The sequence below is a fragment of the Vidua macroura genome, chromosome 3 (assembly GCF_024509145.1).
Source record: "Vidua macroura isolate BioBank_ID:100142 chromosome 3, ASM2450914v1, whole genome shotgun sequence".
NCBI classification, from domain to species: domain Eukaryota; kingdom Metazoa; phylum Chordata; class Aves; order Passeriformes; family Viduidae; genus Vidua; species Vidua macroura.
The window spans coordinates 15,937,796-15,961,337 of NC_071573.1; the positions used below are offsets into that span (position 1 = coordinate 15,937,796).

The window sequence follows — 23,542 nt, forward strand, 5'->3', positions numbered from 1 at the left end:
TTTGTGTACTTAACATTTCTCAGAAACGTTTTTTTACATAGGGATTATATTGTGCCAGAAGCATCCTAAGATTGTGCATCCATTGCTGTGAAGATGGATGCTTGCATGACTGCCACCTTCTTCTTTACTCTTTCAGATCTTGGGTTTCAGTGACTTCAGCACAGTGACTTTATTTCAAAATATTTTTTAAAAGCAGACGGAGGTTGGTGGATCAGGGGGACCAGAGGTAATGATACTATTTAACTTGGAGTATTAGAAAAATTAGGCCATTTTGTCCTTGGTAAGAATAAATCCAGCCTCTGACTGACATGCTGGTAATATGTTGTTTGTGGAAGTGTTATGGATGGCTCATCACAGTCTGAAGGAGCAAGCCCTGATTTCTGTACTGCTTTGTTTTTAATAGCTGCCACCATTGCTTCTTCTCTAGTGTGAAAATATCTCCAGTTCTGTACACTGTCTGCCTTGTGTCACTGCATGTTGCCCTGTTTCATCCCCAATGCCAATCTCTGCTTGCCCTTTGTCTGAGATATCACTGACCTTTAAGTTTCTGCTGATACAAATCATATGTGACCAGAGTCAAGTGATACTTATGCAAGATATATCCAACCTTCTGTGTCTAATAAGAATACTACATTATTTAATAAAAAAATTAATAGGCATACTTTAAAGAGTGTTGTCTGGTTTATTCTCCCCCTGAAGACAGCTTGCTAGCAACAGTCACTCAGGAGATCTGTTTTTCTTCTTTACATGTAAATGTTTGCCTTTTGTAAGGCACAGATTTTCCTGAAGTGCTATCCATAAATGTACAAGGATACAGAAAAGTTGGCTGAAGACGTGCAGTGAGCATATTGGAAATTTGCATTTTGTGGACTCCTCAAATCACAGGATTTCCGAGACCAGCTCAGTATGCTCCTTGTAGCCTTTCACTGCTTGTTAATGCACAGGTAGTTTATGATAGCTGTGATCAACACCAAGGTAGGTTCTGCCTGTAAAAAGCTCCTGGCATGTTAGCTCTAAAGGAAAAAAATACCACCATGTCAGTGCTCAGCCACTAAGTTGTTGACTGGCCTCCAGAGCTAAGGGAGCTATTTTTCTATTAGATTTTTGCCTCTGACTGACTGACTTTTTATGCTGGTTCACTGAATGATAGCTATAGTGCAGTGTTCATGTAGCGCCTGTTGCACATCAGAGAATTTACTGGAACTCTCTAGAATTTTAGATGGGCATAATGAAATTTATAGTGCAGAAACCGGAGTTTCCGAGGAGCAGAGAATTTATAGCATTTCTCCTGTGTGCATTCCATCATATCTATCTCAGGACAAAGCTCACACTGTGTTCTTTACCTTGGGGAATGTACTACTGGTATCTTTATCTTCTGTTATCTTGGTGGTTTAGATTACCAGAACATCTTTGCAATTTCTACTTCAGTGCCAAATTTAACTAAAATTGACCAACGGATTCAGAAATTATTAGAGAAGAACAGGCAGACGGATGATGGCCCCATAAATCTTGTTATCAGGCTGAAAAAGGGATTTTTTTTCCTTGGTTGTCACGGAAGATAAAGCCAGCAGGTCAGGGAAGGACAGGCTTCCAGTAAGATAGAGTGTGACCAGGACATCAGTTCTTTCCAGATCAAGACAGTCTGAGTCTGTGTGCATGGGTGACAGGTCACCAACTCCTACATGATCGAGGCATTATCCAGGAACTGTGACAAGGAGGAGTTCTAATGAGGGATTTGTTGAAATCTAACCAACCAGTTTTATGAATGTGTATAGGAGGCATACCTTCCAGGTATGAAGGGCAGCTTGAACTGCAGAAGGGAGAATCTGAAAGTTTAAATTGGTGGGGGGTTTTCCCAATTAGTGTGACTGAGCAATGACAACTGAACATCTCAGTTTGTTAGGTACCCTAGCGCTGATTAGGTAGCTTTAGCTAATCAGTCTTTTGACTGCAGTGGAGCATCAACTTCTTTTTTCAAAGGCAATTTTGGCACCTGCCAAATCTCTGAGTTACTTTCTTTTCCATATGGCCATGGTCTCACATTACACCAAACACTGTCTTCCTATTTTCCCACATTCCTGCCCATCTCAGGACACTTCCCAGCTATAGGCATGTCTTTTCCAAATGCTGTCCTTTTTCTCTTAGAAGACAAGCTACAAATGACAAGCAGCAGCACAGGATTTTCCTGCCTGCCTGTGTTTGCCCACAAATACTATCACCACTTGTACTACCCAAATGGTGTCTTGCTCCAGATAATACTTACCTCACCTTTGGATGCTTTCTCAACATTTAAAATTGAGATATTTAAATCAAGGGGACACCCTTGTATAACCCAAAGCAATCCTCAAGGGAACACATCCTGGGAATTGCTATATTAGGATAAGCCACCATCTTGCATTTTGTAGTTCCCAGTAATGACTTTTCAGGAGCTGAATGTGCCACTCTCCACAACATGGTTCAACTTAGTTGGAGGTCACTGGCCTACATCAATGTTATTAAAATTGGGCTTGAACAGAGCAAATTATTAACAGAGCTGAGAAATGAATGAATAACAGCAAATTTATTTCCCAAAATTACTTCCTCCTTTGCCTTCAGAAGAGCCATGAGCACATGTGCAGCTTTCTCAGATTTCTTTTTAGGAGAGTTCTTTAAATGAGTGTATTTTAGAATATTTTAGAATATTTTACTATGTTGACTGTATTGTGAACCTTTAAAACTCAAAGCTCAGTTTTTATCCCTCAGGTAAAAATTCTTTCTACCATACTAGCTGAGCATTGAGGCACTTCCAGCCAAATGCTGGAGTTAAAAAATGGAGATAATTCTTTCGCAAGTTTCTCCACAAGCACAAAGTTATCTTGGAATCCTTACTAATGGCTTTAATTATGAAAACCAAGCTTTAACTTTACTAATTCACACATATGACTGGAATATGCATGCTATGAATATTTATTATAGTAGAATTCAAGTTGTCATTGACTATGAAACAAAATCAAGGACCTGATAAATTCAGTTAAAATGCAAACAAGTATGTTCTACTTCATTGCAAAGTACAGGATATTTTGTGCTGCTTGTAGCACTCTTCTGAAATGAGGGGGGGGAAAAAAAGAAGCAACATATACATTTCCAGATGCCGTTTACATGATCAAATGCTTAAAATATTTGCAAAAGGTTATTTTTTTACTATATGTAGGGGTTTTTGTAACCATATGGTCTAACTTGCTGTATAGTCTAGTTTACAGATCTAGTTTACCTCTCTTCTATGTTCTCAGCCCTGTTACTTTGCACTTTCTTAACAGATCCTGACTTCCCAGAGGTACCCAAAATATTCCACCTAAGCCATTCATTCTGAAACAGAAAGGAAAGGAAATGTGTAATGTTATGTGTTTGTGCTGGATCTAATGGTACCACTATCAAGAGAGATTAAAGTAGCAATCCAGATGTTCAAAATCCCTTACCTAACTTCTGGGTGAGAATAGGACAGTAAATAAATCTTCTGTTGAGGGTGAAAAACCGGATGTTAGAGATGAGAAAGTTGATTCAATGGTTGCACATGATGACATGCAAGACTGCTAACTCAGGTATATTTTCTTAGCCTGTCTGCCCAAGAAGACAGAAGTGGATGTGTGCAAGTGAATTCATGACTCCATCGAGGAGAGCTGACAATGGCCGCTGTCTGCTCAGTAAAAAAGGCAGGGGGGCATAGTAAATATTCCAGAAAAGACCATGTTGCATTTTTATTCTGGGGTTTAAAGATCTGTGAATGTTTGGTGTTAGAGGCAGTATGGGTCTTCTAGAATCCCTAAGTTCATGTTCTTTTTTCTTTTTGTCTTGGTACCTAACTCAGACACAGACATGTTTTGAATCTCTCCCAAACTCTTTTTGTACTCCTCACTTCTTCTTTAACTCTGAACTATTTATCTTCATTTCTTTGCCTCCTCTCTCTGTCCCTTGGTGAAGAATGAGTTAAGGAGTGTGTGGGTGAGTGAATGGGGGGGGTGTGTTTCTGTAATTTCTTCTCCTTTATCCCCCATTTCCTCAGCAACTTCAAATATGTGTCATCACTGATGGCCTCTCCTTTTACCACAGGAGATAGAAAACCTGTCCTCCTTCCAGTAGCTCCTGTGGGAAAAGGATGAAGACCCTAGAACTTAACTTTGCCTTTGTCCAGTGAAAGGTTACCCCTGACACACAAAGTCCCCCCTCCATAAACTGTCTTTCCTCCAACCAAGGTGTCAGAGGATCTTTTTCATCTTCCAAGCATGGAGAGGGGAACTGTGTCTCATGCTCAGGCAGTGTAGGCAAGAGAAAAATAATCAGCTCACTAGAGCTTGGCTGCTCTATTCCAAATGGACAGATGAGCACCTTGGCACCTGGTTAGAGGGAAATAAAACTGCGAGGGCATCCTCCAAATGTCATTAATTTCTATGGGGTTTGAAAGTGGTTGTCAGAAGTCAGGGTTTCACTGTGGCCCAAGCATTCTCTACACAAAGCATCTGCAGACTGTTATGAACTAGAAGAGCTGTTTCAAGAAGATATATTTTTTCTGAGAGCAGTTTTACCTTTGTTACCCATCACAGCATTACCTTCCCTAGGTTTATCTGCTGTCTTGAAAAAAACAATTAAAAAAACAATTAAAGAAAAAAGCTGAGTGTAGGAAGGGATTTACATACTATGGCTCCTTAGTCTGTCAAGTCAATTTTTTACCTACACTTAAATTCCTGTGGATTCTATAAAAATTTCTCTTTTACTTACATTTAAAAGGATCAGCAGCTCCCATGGAACTAGTCTCTGGCTACCTTTTACTTTACTGGGCAAACTCACCACGTGGATGGTGCAACAAATGCTGCCCCAGTGCTGCTGTTGAGTTGCTGCAATTGTGTGGTCGATGGAGGGTTAAATGCATTCCCTTGCAGTACGTGCTTTCTTATGAGTTTTCAGAGATTTTTTGTAGAGCTATTTTCTTTTCACCCCTTTCATCTGTTTGTTGTGGATGCCCACATGACCTCCTGAAAATACAAACACACTCTTTTATTTGCAGAGCCTATTATCAGCCTTGTCTTTAGCCTCATGATAAAGGTCAAGTAGATTAGTTAGGGAGGCTCTTGCCTTTCTAAATCCACATTGGTTATCTCCTTTTAGATAATTACTATCCATGTATTTCTCTAATGTGCCCCAGGGTATAGTTTCCATTCCTTGAATACTGCAAGGTTAAATTCATCTACTTTTGACACATTTTGCTGGGTTTCAACTCTGCTAACTGGTTTAATACCAGCGCTTTTATGATTAGTCATCCTGGACAGTGGAAATAGAGCAAATGCTCCAGAAGAATATTATTTTCCAATGCAAATTCTGTAAAAAACACTCGTTTTCTAAGAAACACCAGCAAATGATTCTGACTTTTCATGTAACAGTTTTTCAGCTATCCATGCTCTAGCCTCTTCCTTCAATGCTGTATTGCCTATGCAAATTCATGCTGTCCATGGAAAACCTGTGGGAGTAAAGGACCACAGCAGTAAGAAAGCAATGACTAATATTAACCTCTGAAATTTCTAGTCATATTTTAAGATGCCACTGAAACATCGAGGCTTTCCAGGTGCTTGTTTTAGAAAATATTATTCTGATATTAAAAAACTTACATTTCACAGTTGTCAGAAAAAAAAAATCATAATAGATTTCTTTTATTTTGTAGTCTTTCATCATGATAATAGTTTCAAGACAAGCTAGAAGGCTTTAAACATATATATGCAAGATGTCACTCAGAATTACTTATTTCCAGTGAATATTCCTTATCTATGCATTATCGATTTGGATAACCATATTTTAATAGATGCTTTATCCATAGTTAGCATGTGCTATTTTCCTGGGTTTCCTACTGCTCTTCATCAAAACAGGATGTTTAAAGTGATGCATAGTATAATGTAGAATAAGGAATATGGAGAAAAAAATTTCAAGATCATTTCCTCTGAAAGGATCCTTTCAAGATCTGTAGTCTGACATGTGCTAATCAAAATATCTGGTTCTGTCTCATTTAGACTTTCAGTATAATATTAATGCCTGATGTGACAGCCAAGTAAGAGCATTTTGATATTTCAGTTTTGACAGCAGAGGCCAAAGCTTTAGAGGCCAAATCTTTTATTGTGAGATGTATCTTTCCAGCAAAGCAGCCGTAAGGATTTATCACAATGAGCAGCATGGGTCCTTCTGATTATTTGTATTGCTATTTAATTAATTATTTTAAAATAGAAATAATATTTATTATTATTATTATTATTATTATTATTATTATTATTATATCCACATTGCTATGCCTGATGCACATTTACCAAAGATATAATGTCCTCATTCCCAGAGGCATATTTACATTTGTAATGTTCATTTGTAGCTAATCCATGTGTCCTGTCATCAAATGTGTTATCATGGTAAGGAGCACAGAGCTTTGCACATATATTTTTGTTCCATCCTCTTTCTAGGAGCATTGGTAGACAAAAAAATTTCTCCCTATCACACACTTCCTATTCTTGCTATTTCCTCAGTGCTATGTACTAAATATAACAGTATATTCAATTAAATAATTCAGCCACACTGATGATATTTAGGAAGCCCTCCTGTGCTGGAGGTCAGCATGAACAAATACCATTGAGACCCAAATGAAGACATTTGGTCTGGTTTGCCATTTCCCCATAACACTAAACAGAAATTCTTTTTGAATGTAAGTTGGTTTTCAGTTATGAGAAGATTTAAGAATTACAGAGACTTTGCCATAATAATGTGAAATTTTCTGCTGTTCAGATGACACTGTATGTATGTGGGGTGTGATATAAAACCCAGCCTAGACTGCACTGTAGACAGCTTAATATTTTTATTAGCTCTATACCCATTTAATGAAATTCTTCAAAATGCTGAAATGTTTTTATTCATAAGGGTTTTTCTTATATATGCAATATGCTTTGCTATTCCTGAATGATCACAACATCTCTGGAGAAGGAAATGAGGTAAATATTGCAAAATACAAAATATTTTTCAAATGCTAGAGCGCTGACCTTATAAAACAAAGATGCAACCTTGAGTCAGACAGCCAAGAGCTTTTTAGCACTTTAATGTAGCAGAACTCTACCAAAGGGGCAAATTTTTGCATTACTTTGCTATTGATATGAATGCCGCAGCTACGTTTGTGTATCCATATTCATTATTTCTTGTGTTCCTCCTGGGTTATGATTGATCCAAAAGAATCTGAATCTTCATTTTGAGGGTTTTTCTATTTTTTTTTTTTTTACTTTGGTGGAAATAGACAGGAAGACTACTCAAGGCATCCATTATTGCTTTCCACAATTTGCTGGAAATGGCAGAAGGTATTAAAAAATGAAGGCAAGCATATCTCATGGTATTCAACTGATTGATAATTAAAGTACCATTACATTTTTCATGTTAGATTGTGTTTGTTTTCCAAAGAAATTAGAAACTGTGGCCCTTTGAGAATTGTGCTTTTAGTCTCTAGACACTTATTGCTATATCATGTAGTAAATGTGATCATTGATGAAGTTTGCACATCCAGCATATTTATTTGAGGAGGTTTATAGTGTAGGTGGCTTTTCTCTGGAAGGGTGTTGCTTCTGTAGAAATGCACCATGCTGAAGCTTTCCATGTTTATCAAAGATTAGTAAATGAAAAGCAAAATCAATCATTCTGTATCCTCATTTCAATTTGAAGAATCAAAGTGTGACACAATTTATGCCACAGTTAAGAGTCTGAGCCAACATGACAGAAAACTGAGCTCATAAATTGATCTTGAATTATTAATGCTGAGGAATATTCAGCAGAGGGAGTTGGATATTCTGAATTTCCTTCTCAAGGAGTCCTAGACTGTGCAGTGCATATACTGGGAAACTGGGAAGATAAAGCTTCCTGTCCTGGCATCTAAAGTTAGATGCCTGTGAGCTGTCAGCATGAATACACTGTTAGGATAAATCCTACACTTGCTGTCATGTAAGAGATTTCTCAAGTCATGTTCAACTATAGCTATTGATCTGATTATTTGTTAACTATTTAGAATCAACTGCAGGAAGCTCTGGAAAGGATTTGGACACATTATTTAAGGGTGGGAAAAGGTAAAAATTCTGCTTTCTTCAGGTAATGCAGAATATGTTGTTTCTCAAGAGTTTTAAACGAGGCAATGGTGATATTTTGCAATTTGGCATGAAGTGAAAAATCAGGAGATCCAGAGATAAATGTCCAGAAATTAAATTGGAAAAAATAAAAAGTTTTCTCAATTCTGGTATTGTTGATAGATCAGATAGGATCTTAAAGGATAAATTCCAACAGAATGCAAAGCCTGAATTCCATATGCTTTCAGAGCAAATTTCACACAGGAAGTATCTGACTTTTCTCCAGGAATTATGAACACAATTATTCCAGTAGTTTTTCCTCTATGTAATAATTTAGCATGGATCTAAGTATTTAAATGCTTGTCAAAATGTTTCATGTCTCAAATAAAAATTCTAAAATTCTGGAGGTAAGTAGAGATTCCAGATTTCAGGATTCTGCCTTCCTTAGAAATGATCACTAATGCAGAAATGTAAAGGAATGGAGGAACATGTCATTACTAAGAATCCATGAATCTTAAATAATTGCTCATCAGGGATTAATACCAAGCCCACATATAATGAAATTTAATCATGCATCTTAAGTCTTATATTCATGTGAAGGAAACAAGTAATCGAAGGCTTGTGGATCTTGTGAGCTTAGTGCAGTATTTCTTGTTCCCTGCCTTTCCTGACATAGAAATGAATTTTATGGACTACAACTAAAAGCTCTTCCTTTAGAAGATCAAGACAGAGAAACAATCTTTTTCTTCAGAGAGTACCATCCATCTTCCTCTTAAGGGCAGCTTAAATGAGAAAATTTAGTACTGTGGCCACTGTTTCTTGTACTTGCTTTGTGCTTGTAACCACTTCGTTTTGCTGTGATAAAGGGAAGAGACATACTGTTGAGGTAACATCTGCAAATTTAGATTTTGATTTGCTAACAACCTCCTTAATGTTCAGATTTCAGCTATCTTGACAGGTATATTCATTGGGGATGAAATTCACATGCAGACAGCCCCAGGCTTATGCACCATATAAATCCTCTCTAAGCCTTTAAAATGTGCTTTAAGTGGGCCTAATTGATGTACAGGACCTGTACTGGCCCTTTTACACATGGGAGAATTGCTTCCAGTTTTTAGGCTTGAAATAATTAACTATTGTACTTTCTTTTTATTCTTTTTGATCAGATTTCATTCGCCTAGTAAACTGCTTTCATGCTGCCTTCTGTTTAAAAACAAGCAGAGTGGAATATTTGAGATCACTATATATATATATATATATATATATATATATATTAGATGTAAACACAAATTAAATGTATATTGGAAAGGTCAGTGCTCAATAAAAATTCAAATCAGTTATTTGAATCTGATAAGGCACTATGTGACCTGTGCAGTGTGCACATGGGGATTCTGCAGAAAATCCACTAAACACGATTATGGGAAAGTACACATTTTGTAAAGGACAGAATTCGTCACATCCCTTAACAATTCTTGAGGCATAGGTGGAGATTAGAATTACTATAGCAACTGATTAGATGTTTGCTGGTGGGTTAGTATTTGCTAGTACATTAAGCACAATATGCCATTTCTAACTAATGCTCCATAATTTATAGTTATCGTACCATCAGTTTTGGATCAAAATGTAGCACAACCAGTTTATTAACCTAATAATGCAAAATATAGTCTTGTGTCTAGTTTGACTCTTGCCCTATTTTGTCTAGTATCTTATAGAATTTTATTTTTTTCCCTTCCAGATTAGCCAGTTTCCTAGCTATGTCCTGTTTGTTTGGAACAAGTCATATAAAGACCATCCAATTTTGTTCTGAAGAGAGGACAATTACATGATATTCATCATAGGATTTTATCTTTACATATGTTTTGGGCCAATGTTCACAAGAGTGAAGTGCTTTTGTATTTAGGCATACCATTTTTGTTTGGCCAAAGCTTCTGTTTCAAGGGTAAATAACCCAAATAGATTTTAGAGTGCTCTAATTAATCTTTTCAAATACATGTGTTTTTCTCAATTTACTGCAGTCTGGCCCAGTTTGCTTTGGAAATGAATCAACCTAAATATGAAATAACTCTGTGTTAGTTTTCAGTGACAGAATCTACAACATGGCTGAAGCAATTATTAAGTGATTAATTTTAAATTCATACTGTTAATGAATTCAAATTAACCTTGAAAGTCTATAGGTAGACAAGCTGTCTCTGGTATTATGCAGAAGAATTATGCCTACCAAGAATTGCAGTTATTTCCAAACTCCTCCTGAAAATCAGTCAGCTTGCCCCCATATTGTAAGTGATGAAAATTTGAAGTTGTAATTTGAGAAATGTTTCATATTGCAGTTACAATTTTTAATCAAGTGTGATAGTCTCATGTACACTGGCAAGTATAAATCTGAGCTTTGGCCAAGCACTCTTTCTTCAAAGCATGTATAAATTGTCTTTAACCTATTTAAGTTGCATCTCTGTCTGTAAGGTAGAGAGGAACAGGAGAGTGTATGTTCCAGAGGTATGTGCTCTGGCATGGAGACAAAACAAGGCATTCCTGTACTCTCTAATGCAGTAATCTCTTGATTTATGGCTTCTCTGTTGAGGGGAAGATAGCCTTGTTCAGTTATTGTTTTCTGATGTAAGTACTTCTCCACATGAAATTGGCTTGAACTGTTATGTCTTGTGTGTTGTATAATATTGTATGACATACTGTATGAAATGACTTGATCTGCATTCTATCATGTAGGAATCAAAAAAAAAAAGTGGCATGAGTATATTTAATCTGTCTGGGCTCATCTTTTAGGCAATCTGCATATCTGCACGCACTTATTTTAAATCTACTTATGTCATGATGGAAATACTTTTACTACACAGTAGTATTCATGCTGTCAGTGTACATCCATGCACAGCAAAATTTCCCTCTTGGCTCATCTCTATTCATAAACACAAAGAAGTTAATACTCTGCAGTTTTATAGAAACTACTGAATTGTGCCTCAAACCAGCATTGGCAAAAGGTACATATTTTGCAAAACTCATTTGCCTTATTAGCATTATTTGTACTTTATAGTAACTTATAAAAACTTGTAAGAACTTTTTATATGAACGTACAACTTTCATCAGCTGTCCCTCATAAGGAACCATGTAAATAACTAAATATCAAGGACCCAGATAAAGTATATAATTTTTTTGCCCAAAAAATTCTTCTGAAAGCCAGTAAGAAATTAGTAGAGCCCTTTTAAAAACATGCCTTTCATGAAAAAGGGGAGGAAGTGGACCAAGAACATTACTTGATGTACCAGCATGAGCAGAGAAAGAAAGAAATACAGATCAGAGGGGCAGCATGAAATCCTTGTTATTACAAAAGCTTGCAGTACTGTAATGTGCATTTGCAGGGTAATTCCAGGAAAGATCTCCATTTTTCTGGGAGAGAAGCTGTCACCTAGCAGAGGCCTTTTTCTGCACTCTATTAAGATACATCCGGTCCAGCATGAAATACAAACTGGAAGTGATACAAAAATCCTCAGAACGGATGCCATGAAAGCCAAGAGATATCTAAGCCATATTTCAGACAAATCACAAATTGACAATCAAATTGTGGTACTTTGCAAAATCAGAAGAAGCCATGACATTTTATATTTGCTTGGGGCAACTAAATGCCATTTTAGAATTTGATGACTGCCTCATTCTATGGATTCACATTTAATAGCAAAGACTCAGTATGTGTTTTTTCCTGTGCCTCACAAAAGGGTATTGACAGATTTGTTCTCATGCCTGGCTCCTGTACGAATTTAGAAAGATGCCCTTTAGGCTGCAGAGATTAATGGACATATCATAGATCAATGGCTGGTTTCCTGAGGCTTTATGCACAGTCTTAACCATTGCATGTCTTAACATGTAATTTGCAGTGCATAAAGGGAGTTTATTTTGAAACAGCTGTTAGTGGTCTAGCAGCTCCTTCAAAGATGGATATCTTGCATATTGTGCATCCAAATGAGCAGTCAGCCTACACAGGGCTTAGCATTTTGGTTATAGGTAGGTAGAGAGGACCCTGGAGTGAAAAAATATTAAAATTGTGAATAAAAATACAATAAGAGTTGGTTAGAGGGGAAAAAGGCAGCTTGTTAGGATAGAGAATAATGAAAAAGAAAAATATAAGGGTAAGGATAGAGAAACTATGAAAAAAAATATGCAAAATCTAGAAGAGGAAAACAGAGAAGAAAAATATCTGGGAAGAGGGAGAAAAGGGAATTTCTTCTTGCTGTTTGAAATAACGAGTTGTGAGACAGACTGGAGTTCTGCTTCAAACACAGCTGGTATATGTAATGGGAAACCAAAAGTAAATATTATGCCAGAGAGCTTTAGCCAACAAAGGGGTATAACCTGGGACATGGGATGAAATAGGGGTCCAAGACCCACAGATGGATTACCCTGACAGCTCTGCTGCACTTGCACAGCAGCTTGCTGGAGCTCTCCCCCATGTGTTGGCTAGTATTTGAACTAGAACTGTGAACCTGGTCTCATTGCACAGAGGTCCACTACTGGGAACTGTGAGCCAAGTGTTACAGTCTTTCTTTAGCTCAACAGGAACCAAATAACATTTGATAGAAAAAAATAGTACTTGGCAGAGTCCACATATGGTTTTTTTTTGCTCATTTCCTCTCCTCCATCCCCACTCATCCATAAATCAATATGGTAATTGCCTCCATACAGTCAGCTGAGAGAGAATGTGGTTGCTCACTGTTTTGTAATTTTAGACTGTTACAAGCCATTTACTCATGTGCTTTAGGCATGATAGTGCAGTTGTAGCTCCTCTTTTCTGCCTATACTGCCCTCATTGACTGGGTTGCAGGGAAAACATTTACCAGATTGTTTCAGGGGATTCTTGTCCGAAGCGTGCTCCACCATGGGATACCTACCCGTGGCCTTTAGGGAAAGGAGGTTGGACACAAAATGTCTGTTTCTCCACTGGTGACTGGGCAGGCATCATTGTAAGGGCTGGACTTATCAAGTCTCTGTCAAGTAACTCCAAAGGATTGCCTGTGCAGCTTCTAGAGCAGGGTTTTTGGTTGATTGGGGTTTTTTGTGTTTGTTCGTTTGCTTGGGGTTTGGTTTGGTTTTGTCCTGGTGGGCTCAAGGCCATAGGCTTCAGTGACATGTTCAGCCACTGCAGTTGTGGGCTGGCCCAGAGAGGTGGCCGCCCTTCCATGGCTCTGCTTACAAAGGGCTGGAGTTCTCACAACTGGGGAAAACATCCTTGCGACAGATCCATTATGTATTTTTATGTAGTTGGCACCAAGTAGAAGAAAAACCAGCTCATTCTTTAGGAACTGGATTCCTGTGTATTGTGCCCTTTGTTTTCAATCTGGGAACACTTTGTTTCTGTTTTTATACAAGAGATGTATTCAGTAGGTCCCTGAATGTGTTGCACTTCAGCTTAAATGAATTGTTCATCCCTTATCTTGCCTATAGAAATATACCTTCATCATATCAAGACATGGACTTCTAATGACCTAATCTAGAAATTCAATCCAAAACCTCATAGTGAGGAAATTTGATGGAAAGTGCCTATTGGAGAATATCTTTCATGCTCTCATACATCTCTAAACAAGCTCTGAGTGGCTGGGCCACATAACTATAGCTAGGTACAATTTTGAAAATCCTTACAATCTTTTGGAACAATAACATATAATTACGAAATGGTGGCTTGAGATCTTCCCTTTAAAAATTTTTACCTCATGCCTGTACTGCCAAGGTACAAACATACCCATTACTCAAGATGTACCACAAACCTGTCTTTCCTTGAAAAATGCTTGCTCAGTGAACATGCTACTTTCAATTACAGAGTTCGAGCATGCCTTGGTCATTTGAAGTATTTCACACTGTTTTCCATGCTACGAAGAGGCACTGTGGTGTGTTACCCGAAAAAATCTCTCCTTTATATTCAGCTGGCATTTCAGGCAGCACTTTGGAACCTGGGAGAGATTATTGCTCATGATTGCTGTTCATAGCTGGTCTCCTCTTTTTTTTCTGTAAAGAATGCTATTTCCCCCTTCCCATTTCTTACAGATTGTTTTATTTCCTAGGAAGCTCTGGAGCAATTTACATGCCTTTTGGGTCATGCAAGAAATTTTGTAGCCAGCTGAGCAACTGGATGGAAGTTACGTGTTTTCCAGCTCGGACAGATGGTCTTGTTTAGCTGTCACATTTTAACTCTATATCCTACCAAGGATTTGTCATTCTTTTCAGAGCTATTGCTAATATTTTGAACTCCTACAGAATCTTCCTATAGAATTCTCAAAGCTCTTCACAAACATGATACTATTTAGCCCTCATATTAGTCTACTGAATAAAGAGATCAGTATTGTCATTTTACAGATGGAAAAGCTGAAACATGAGGAGGAGTAGGGCTAGTTGTCTAAGTGAGATATCTGACATCAGGTAATAGACTTCTTGTTCAGACACACTGGTAACAAGTTATGCATGAGAATGTCACTAAATTTTGCAAATGCTAATTCAGTTGCTTATTGTTATTTTTTGGAAGAGTTATATCCAACACTATAGACAAAATGAAATGGCAACTGGTAAAGCACAGGCCTGACAAATTTTGAAAGGTGACAACATGGTACGAGAAAGGAAAAAAAAAAAAACACCAGAGAGGTGAGTCTGTAAGGCACATGTGGTCAAAAATGAACATGAACAAAAATGAACACTTTTGTATTACAACAGACTTCTGAGGTGATCTGAGGTACTGGTGAGTACAGAGAAGACGTTTTGCACTGAAGATGTCAGTGCTACCGGCTCTGTCCTTCCTTCTGCTGCTTGTGGACACCCATACACACTCATCTGACTTCTCCAAGCTTTGCTGACACCAGCAGTATTTAGATGTGTGTGGCTCAGATACTGGGGGACTTGTGTCATAGCAGAGGGAATCAATCAGAGGAAGGTCATATGTGACTTGAATAGAGATCCATCAGTGCTTTACGTTTTCCTGTCACTCTCTCTGGATGAAGAAGGGAGACCATGCAAACCTGTAGGTCTTTGATTAAAACCAAAGTCTAAACTTGCATTTCTTGTACCTGCAATCTTGTATTCTCAGCTGCATGAGATAGGGAAAGTGAGTAATTTTTCATACCATCAACAGCTGGTCAGAGGTTCATTGCTGGAGGAGAAGGTGATGCCAAGATCTTTTTCACAAATTACAGTGTCTCTAGTGTACATTTCCCTTCAGTTTCTTGCTTCTCTTCCCATGCATGTTCTCTTTAATTAGCTTTCCTTTTGTTCCTTTGCTGCATTTCTTACTCTTCTTGTGTTTTCTGGCATTCTCCCAATGCAATCTGTATGGCTTTTAAAATAATTTTATAAATCCTTTGAACTAAACTGTTGATCTTAATCTCTTACTCTCCTGGTTATGCAAGGGCGGAGACAGTGTTTTCCTATCTGCAGTGACAGTCCACACTGCCATCTTTATCTGTAGAGGTGATGAATTTAGGACAGAAAAACCCTAACAGCTACAAGATGTTTTGAAGCTCAGCCAGGACAAAGAAACAATATATATAAAATCTTTTCCTAGTTCCATTCCAGATTGGGCACCCTTTCTTTCCTTAACATCTCATAATATCAGAAGAGGAAAGAACATTGAAGTGGACAGTTCAAACTGAGAGAGTTAGCATTTTAAGTGGATGAGTTAGATCAAAAACCAAGATGAAAATTGCAGTTTATCCCATTTTTTCATTTTATTGAAGTTATCATTCAAATCTTGGCAGAGACAACATCTGGAACAATATTCATTTTAATGTGACATAAATTATCATCATAAGGAATATGGCAGAATGATCAGCAGCCAGAGAGAAATAATTTCTGAGATGGATAGCTAACATTTCTTGAGAATTCAGTCAATTAAGAAGTATGATTGCTTATTTGATCACATCAGTTAAATTACTGAAACAAATAGTAATGGAACAGTATGAGATGCAGATGTGATGACAAATATTTTGAGGCATTATTTCACAGCTCTAAATCCTGAATAGTTTCCAGAGGCAGTTGTTCCACTGAAATAACAGGACATTTCTTGAGTGACAACAAAATAGACAAAAGAAACAGAAAAATAAGTTATCAGTCTGGCACAAAAGTTTCTTAACTATGGTTACTGTCTACATTTTGTTTACAAAATACAGCAAGCCTGTTAAGCCTCTAAAATTATGTTTACTTTCATTTGGATTGTTAGAGCCAGACAGGTAGGCAAGACAGCACAAACACAAGACCCAGACTCTGTATGAACCAAAAACCATCCTAGAGCTAAAATGAATCTAGGTTTAACTTTCCCAGAGATTTTATCTTGTAACATTGGACAAGCTATTTCATTTGCCTGGGCCTCCATATATTATCTGTGCAGAACAAAGACTGTCATGCCCTGCACTTTGCTGCTTAGTAGGACAAGGCTCATACATGAGTTGTGGGCATTGGTGAAAATCTCTATACTTGAGGGATAACCAAGAGTTTTGCCAATACAAACAATCCAAAGAGAGAGAGAGAGAGCACATTTAAATTAAGCTGCAAAAATATACAGCCAGCATATATTTATAAAAGTATGGAGTCTTCAAAATGAACTCTGATGAGAGATATTAGGTCTGCACATCTGTACTGATATCACCCCAGCTGGTTCAGAAAATTATGACCATTTTCTGGTGTTATTTGGTTACACCAGAAGAAGTGTCTTAGGGATAATTAGTAGTTTTGCATAGTAATCACAGAAAGCAATTTCTCCTTCTTAGTTTGTAAGAGACCTCCCAGCAAAAATTTCTTCGAATAATGTTTTCCCATTGCTGGCAAAGTATTTTTATAATGCTTGAAGGATGTGCACTAGTGGTTTCCTCCAGGAAAACCTCCCTGCTAGTGCTGAGGATCTGATCCCAAAATCCAAATGAGAGGGGTCAAATCCAGGAAAAAATATTAAAGTCTGATGCCAGAATTAAACTGTTCACTGATGCTTTGATCGTCTACATGAGACACTGTGATGGGGAGATAAAATGGATGATAAACATTCCAGGGCAGCTGGAGTATATCAGGTCTGCCACAGGTAAAGGATTTAGTCTTCTACTCAAAAAAATGCATGGCTGCAGAAGGTATAATGGGAGTTGTGAAGTACTGAACCGATTTAAACTTACCTGGTCATCCATGATAGACAGGAAGTTGTTAAGAAAAAAAAAGAGAGGGGAAAAGAGAAAGAAAAAACAGAAAGAATAGCAGGTTAGCATTATTATTATTCTAATATAAAAATGTAATATTAACATGAAAGCCAGGCCAGTATTTTTTTGAAGGCTTTCACAGGGACCCCTAAATATTTTACACAGGTTAATACAGATATATTGGCCTTAAAAATTTCAAAGTTACAACCAGACTGTTTTGAATAATCAGCATTCAAAACAGTCACCTAGTCCACTATCAATGACACATTCCTACTTTCTCCAAGAATAACCCAGCAGCCTTTGTTCCAGGCAAAATTCTTGCACAGGGCTCGTGCTCATTAAAATATAAAAAATTGACCAAATTATGTATAAAGCTGCTTAAGATTACTTTCTATAAATAGAGCATTTCTTCTTAAGCACTACTTTAACTTCAAATTGTTGGGCTTGGAGCAGGAATTGGTAAGTGAAATTCCACGCAGATCAGACTGATCAACAACTTTGACTTGAAGATATATAAACTCCTAAATGAGTATAGTTAATTTACCTGTCTTGTGTTTCTGATGCATGTGATTTCTTTGACTATTTCATACTTTTTAGCAGAAATAAAAATTTGTCCCTAAATTTTTCCTAAAAATATTTTAGTTCTTGTGTGTAGAACCCATTCATCATCCCAGCCAAAGAACAGAAATACTATGTGAATTAGTTGACCAGTTTCACATCACCGACTGAAGAAAAAAACAAGTAACTGGACAACATAAAACCAATTCCTAGGCTTCAGTTCAATGAACAGCTTTAATGAATGTACTCAAATAATGGGGAGTTCAGAAATCAAGAACAAGTCAGAGAAAGAAGAGAAGGTTGAACTTACTGGATGCTGTATTTGTGGTGTACATTCTGTTGTGAAGCTGATACTCTCCTCTTTATATTTTTCTTACCACCATTGCTGAAGCCCTGGAGCCTCTTTATCCCTTCTGTGTTGTTGGGGCTTCTGAAACTGCTTTATGTCTTCTATGCTGTCATATTTTCTTGCACTGAAAGGTACTGAAATTATGTTTGCAATTATGTATACCCTCACCTTTTACATGTCATCTTAGTAAAGAGACTTGTAACATTTCCATTTCAAACCTTTATTTCAGGTTTTATAAATCCTCCTGCTTCTAATTACATCAGGCTGAAGACAGCAGTATAAATGTCAGCCCCACAGACTGGTCTGCAAGGAATGGTGGACATCTATTTTAAAATATGAGTCATCAGAAAAGGCAGTGATTTTGCTTCATCTCTTTTTTTTAATACGAGACTTTAATTCACAAGGAAACACAAAAGCTCTGACTGCTTACCTTGTAATTGGAGATCCGTTGAGTGGAATTAATGTAACTACATTATTAAGAAATAGAAGGAATTGGCTAAATTTTGTCAAGGGTTGTGGTTTTTACACTGCCCTTTACATGAAACACAAGAGATTGCTTCAAGAAATTCAGAGCTAATACACAGAATGAAGAAAAAATACTTTTTAAAATAAAGTATATGAATAGTGACTGCTCTGACGGTTAATCAAGGCAAACCTTGAGGCTGAATTATCAAGAGGAACAGTGAATTTCCTTAGAAACAGCTAATGTTTTACATAGTATAGGCCATTTCTTTGCTGAGTGAAAATTGGTATTTTGTGAATGAAATGCAGGAACTGCGTTTGCTTGGAACAGTGAAGCACTGGTGCAAGCTACCTGAAGACTGGGAAATAGCTTTCATTTGTGGTTGTGAATAGTTAGCTAGGTGGTGCCTTCTTTGCCTCACTGGTCACTTATGAGGTGTCCCAGGCACATCCCAGGATAAGCGTTGAGCCAGGGATTAGCTGAGAGCGTGTGACCCCTACAATTCCATCAGACAGGATGGCTAACTCCAGAACAGGCACTGAGAGAGCTGGCCAGTGTGCTCACTGTCTTTGCAAGGTTGAGATGATCAGGGAGCCAGCATGCAGGTTAGGGTGTTATGGCCCAGGTGAGCAGAGAGCTAGACAGGTACAATCCTGCCTGGGGGTGCACTGGGAGGACATGGTTGTTGGGCTGTCCCGTTTGATGCCAGTAACAGCAGGGGTACCACAGGGTCAGTCCTGGGACTCATCCTGTTTAACACCATTTTCAATGACCTGGAGGTGGCAACAGAAGGCACTTCTGTGGGGTTTGCAGATGACACCATTCTGGGGGGAGTAGCTGACAGGCAGGAGGGCAGGCTGGAGGAACAGGCAAGCATGGATGCTGTTGGGCATATATGGGAACGAAGATGTGCTGCCTCATAAAAGCAGAGGATGTGTTACAAAATGTACATTTCTTCCTCAGCCTCCTCCAGCTGTCTTGTTTACAGTGCAGCTTTACTTGTTAGTCGTATTTTGTTTAATCTCTCTTTGCAAGTGATCTACTGGGCATTGACCAATGCCAAGGGCATTGGAAGCATCACTCCACAGAACTATGCTTACTTCAGCTTTCAGTATGTTAGTTTCCCCTCTTGTCCCTCAGGCCCTCATAAATCTCATAAAATCCTTTTCAGATTGAAATCCTACTCTTCCCAAGCTGTAACATGTTTTACAGCATGTATTTCTCTATAGTTATCTTGGTCTCTTGTTGACAGTCTTTAGGTATCAGTTCCTTGGCTGGTAAATATCTTCCTTATTCTTAAATCAATCCACTTGCTTTTGTTCAGAGTAATGCATGGGGATAATAAATTGGCCCACAAGTGACTGACTTTGCTTAGTACTTTCTGTCACTCCAGTGTTTCATATTACTGAATCCTGGGAATGTCTTGAAGAAGCCAACAGCATCTTCCCCACTTGCACATCTCCCAGAAGAGCTGCAAGCTGCCTGGATTTCTCTAGTAAACTCACTCAATGGATGTTCTTCCATAAGCAGAAGTTTAGGGAAGAGTTCCAGTAGTTTAATAGATTTATTCCAGAATATGAAAATAAATGGTGGTTTCAAATGTCAGTTTTTTAAGACTTGCAAAATGGAACTATGTACATGCATAAGAATGAGAGCATAAATCAGCTCAGTAAAACAGCTTTGTAAATATTTATGAGCACAGGGCTCCTCATTTCACACATTTTACTTCTTCTCTGTCCTCATCTTAAGTTTTCACTTGCTTTAGTTTATGGTTGGTAGCTTGGGCCGAGTACCTGACATTGCTAAATTGCTGCCTGTTTTCCCTGGTACTGCATATACCACAATCCTAGACCTTTAGTGACTGCAGGTGAATGCATGATCTATAGAAGGAAACACGTTTGCATGGAGGGGCGTATTCTGAATTCTGATGGACCCACATTGTGTTGTGTGAAGTTTAGCAGGCACCACATTGATGAGCTAAAGCACAGCCTGGAGTTTCCTGCTTGAGCTGCCACCCCTTATTTGGCTGCAGGCGAGGCAGGACCCTCTGTGTTGGTATCAGAATGGGGCTGGTTATTCAGAAGGGTGAGGAAAGGAAGATTAAAAAGATGGTTGAAAGGATGAAAGATAAAGGTGTGGAATGAAAGATAAAGGTGTGGAAAGAGATGTGAAGCGACTGTGAAAGAACAGTGGCAAAAGAATCAGAGCTGTCAGGATACAGCAGAAACAATCTAATGAGGTCTACAGAGATGGGTTATCATCTCATGCAAAAATCTTTGTCTCCCTGGCACCTTCTCCTGTGGCCATGATCCTTCCCCAGGAATCCTGGCCTTTTGGTGGTACACAGAAGAAGAAATTACTTTTTCACCCCTTCCTTTGCAGGAGTCACAGAGGAGAGCAGAAGGATGCAATCATATAGACATTTTCTTTTCAATTTTTACGAAAATGTGCATGTGCTCATTATTTCCATTTGTGTCCACGTTAGTGCTGGAATTTTTATTACTCTTCATTAATTTACACCAAAATCTTTGCATTTTCTCCCTATTTCACTAGTATCAGATAGCACTGTGTTGATATAATAACCAGAAACAAATTCTAAAAATAAACCTACTGATAATCTCCTAGTGTTTGACCAGACCCTTGAAGTTCCTGAGTGGTCAGTGGACTGAGATAAGTGCTATCATTTTTCTTCTCTCTTGTCTGCTGGCTTTTCAGCCTTTTTGAACTGCAACCCGCGAGGGGGCTGAGCAGGAGGTGCTTGTGGCAATTCAGGATGGATTATTCTCATTGAGGAATTGGCTTCTGCTGTTTCATGAGAGGCTTTGACAGATCAAAAGCTGTTGCTGCTGAGATCCTGCCAGGCATGCTTTCCATGTATTTCTGTATGTCTTCACTGAAACTGTGTGGGATCAGTGGAATAGGGGAATTTGGGTATGAAAACATTTTTCATTATGTTTACACATCCTAATTAGAGATTTATAAGGACAGCCAGATATGCTGCCATTTAAACAATTACTTTTATTTAATTGTGTTTGCATTTTTATTAGTGAAATATAACAGAGAAAGATAACTTATTAATTTACATGCAGACTTATCAGAAGATTTCTGTACATTGTACAAATTCACATCATTTAATGTCTTAGCGTGCATTTAATCATATTCATGCAAATTTAAATGTCTTCCTGACTGCAGTGGTATCATTAATTAACAGTTACCCTGAACTCTGATGATCATAGGTTTGGCATAAACACAAAAAAAACCCCATTTTCTTCAAAAAGTAGATTTTGGAAAGCTTATTGGCAATTCTTCCTGAAATTGTGACTCATTTTGTATTTTTAGACACAGCTCAAGCACAACTGCTGGTGTACTTGAGGAAGAAAATGCTCTTTGATCAAGTAGGATGTTTGTCTCTGGTGAGCTGTGCTTAAGGCTTTTGTTCTTTCATTTGCATAGTCTGTAGTCACTGGCATTCCCCAGGGATCAATACTGGGTCCATTCTTATCCAACTTGTTTATCAGTGCCATAGGAGGCCCCTTCAGCCAGTCTGCTGATGACACCAAACTGGGGGAGTGGCCGACACACCCGAAGGCTCTGCTGCCATTCAGTGGGACCTTGACTGAGAGCTGAGAATTGGGCAGAGAGCAGCATAATGGGGTACAGCAATGGCAAGTGCAGGGTCCTGCACCTGGGGAGGAATAACCCCAAGTGCCAGCACAGACTGGGGACTGACCTACTGGAGAGCAGCTCTGTGGAGAAGGACCTGGCAGTCCTGGTGGATGACAAGTTGTCCATGAGCCAGCAGTGCCTTTATGGCCAGGAGGGCCAATGGTGTCCTGGGGAGCATCGGGAAGAGTGGCCAGCAGGTTGAGGGCGATGATCCTGCCCTTCTACTCAGCCCTGGTGAGGCCACCTCTGGAATACTGTGTCCAGTTCTGGGCTCCACAGCACAAGAAAGACGAGGAGCTACTGGAGAGGGCCCAACACAGGCCACAAAGACAATGTGGGGTCTGGAGCATCTCCTGTGAGGAGAGACTGCAGGAGCTGGGCCTGTTCAATCTGGAGAAGAGAAGACTGCAAGGCAATCTCATTAATGCATTTAAACCTCTCAAAGGAGAGTGCCAAGAGGATGGTGCCAGACTCTTTTGAGCAGTGCCCAGTGACAGGACAATGACCGCTGGCCGTAAACTAAAACACGAGGAAGAACTTCTTTCCACTGAAGTTGGGAAAGCACTGGAACAGGCCACCCAGGGAAGTCATGGATTCTCCATCTGGAGACATTCAAAACCTACCTGGATGAGTTCCTTTGTTACCTGTTCTAGGTGACCCTGCCTTGATGGGAGGGTTGGACCGGGTGATCTCCAGAGGTCTCTTCCAACCCTAACTATTCTGTGATCCTGGGATAGTTAGTAAAAAAATATATAAGGTCTTTTGTAAGTAACTTAATTTCCAAGTGTGTCCCTTCACCTCATGTTTCCTGATGACCAGTTCATCAGTTACATCCATGGCTTTCTGCAGCCCCCAAGTTGCTTTTTTAAGATATCATGATCTGCACATCCAGAACATGGGGCTGTGGTGCAATCCACATATGGTGAGCCAAGGGTCAGTCAAATTTAAAAATGTGGAGCAGCCACCATGAACACTTCAGAAGCATCTTAAGAGCAATTAATGATGATACCACTCTCCATCTACGCCCTAGAAAAAAGAGAGCATTATTCTGTTGGGTTTTTTTTTACGGAACCTCTTTGAAATTAATTAAGAACTGGAATGTATCCCCATACTAGCAGATACCTCATGTAGATGAATAAGCCAAGTCTGAGATGTATCCTTGAATGTGCAGAACCAGTTCTTTTTATGCAACAGGGAGCATATAAACCCTCAGAAGTAGTGGTCATGATGTTGCATACCTGCT

At 38.7% G+C, this 23,542-nt stretch overlaps 1 protein-coding gene across 16 annotated transcripts in view; it reads left to right on the top strand.

Annotated features, from left to right (window-relative positions):
• SMYD3 (SET and MYND domain containing 3) overlaps positions 1–23,542 on the top strand; it is a 376,442-nt gene that overhangs the window by 346,083 nt on the left and 6,817 nt on the right. Inside the window, exon 12 of one of the 16 annotated variants that reach the window (XR_008436193.1) lies at positions 137–258. The exons of 14 other annotated variants lie outside the window; for them this stretch is intronic. Coding sequence is in view for 1 of the 2 variants with exons in the window: in XM_053972899.1 (XP_053828874.1) it covers positions 18,400–18,424 (25 nt within the window). In the remaining variant the exon portion in view is untranslated. Of the gene's footprint in view, positions 1–136; positions 259–18,399; positions 18,637–23,542 lie in introns of those variants that run through there. One more of the 16 variants, XM_053972899.1, reaches the window with a different exon arrangement.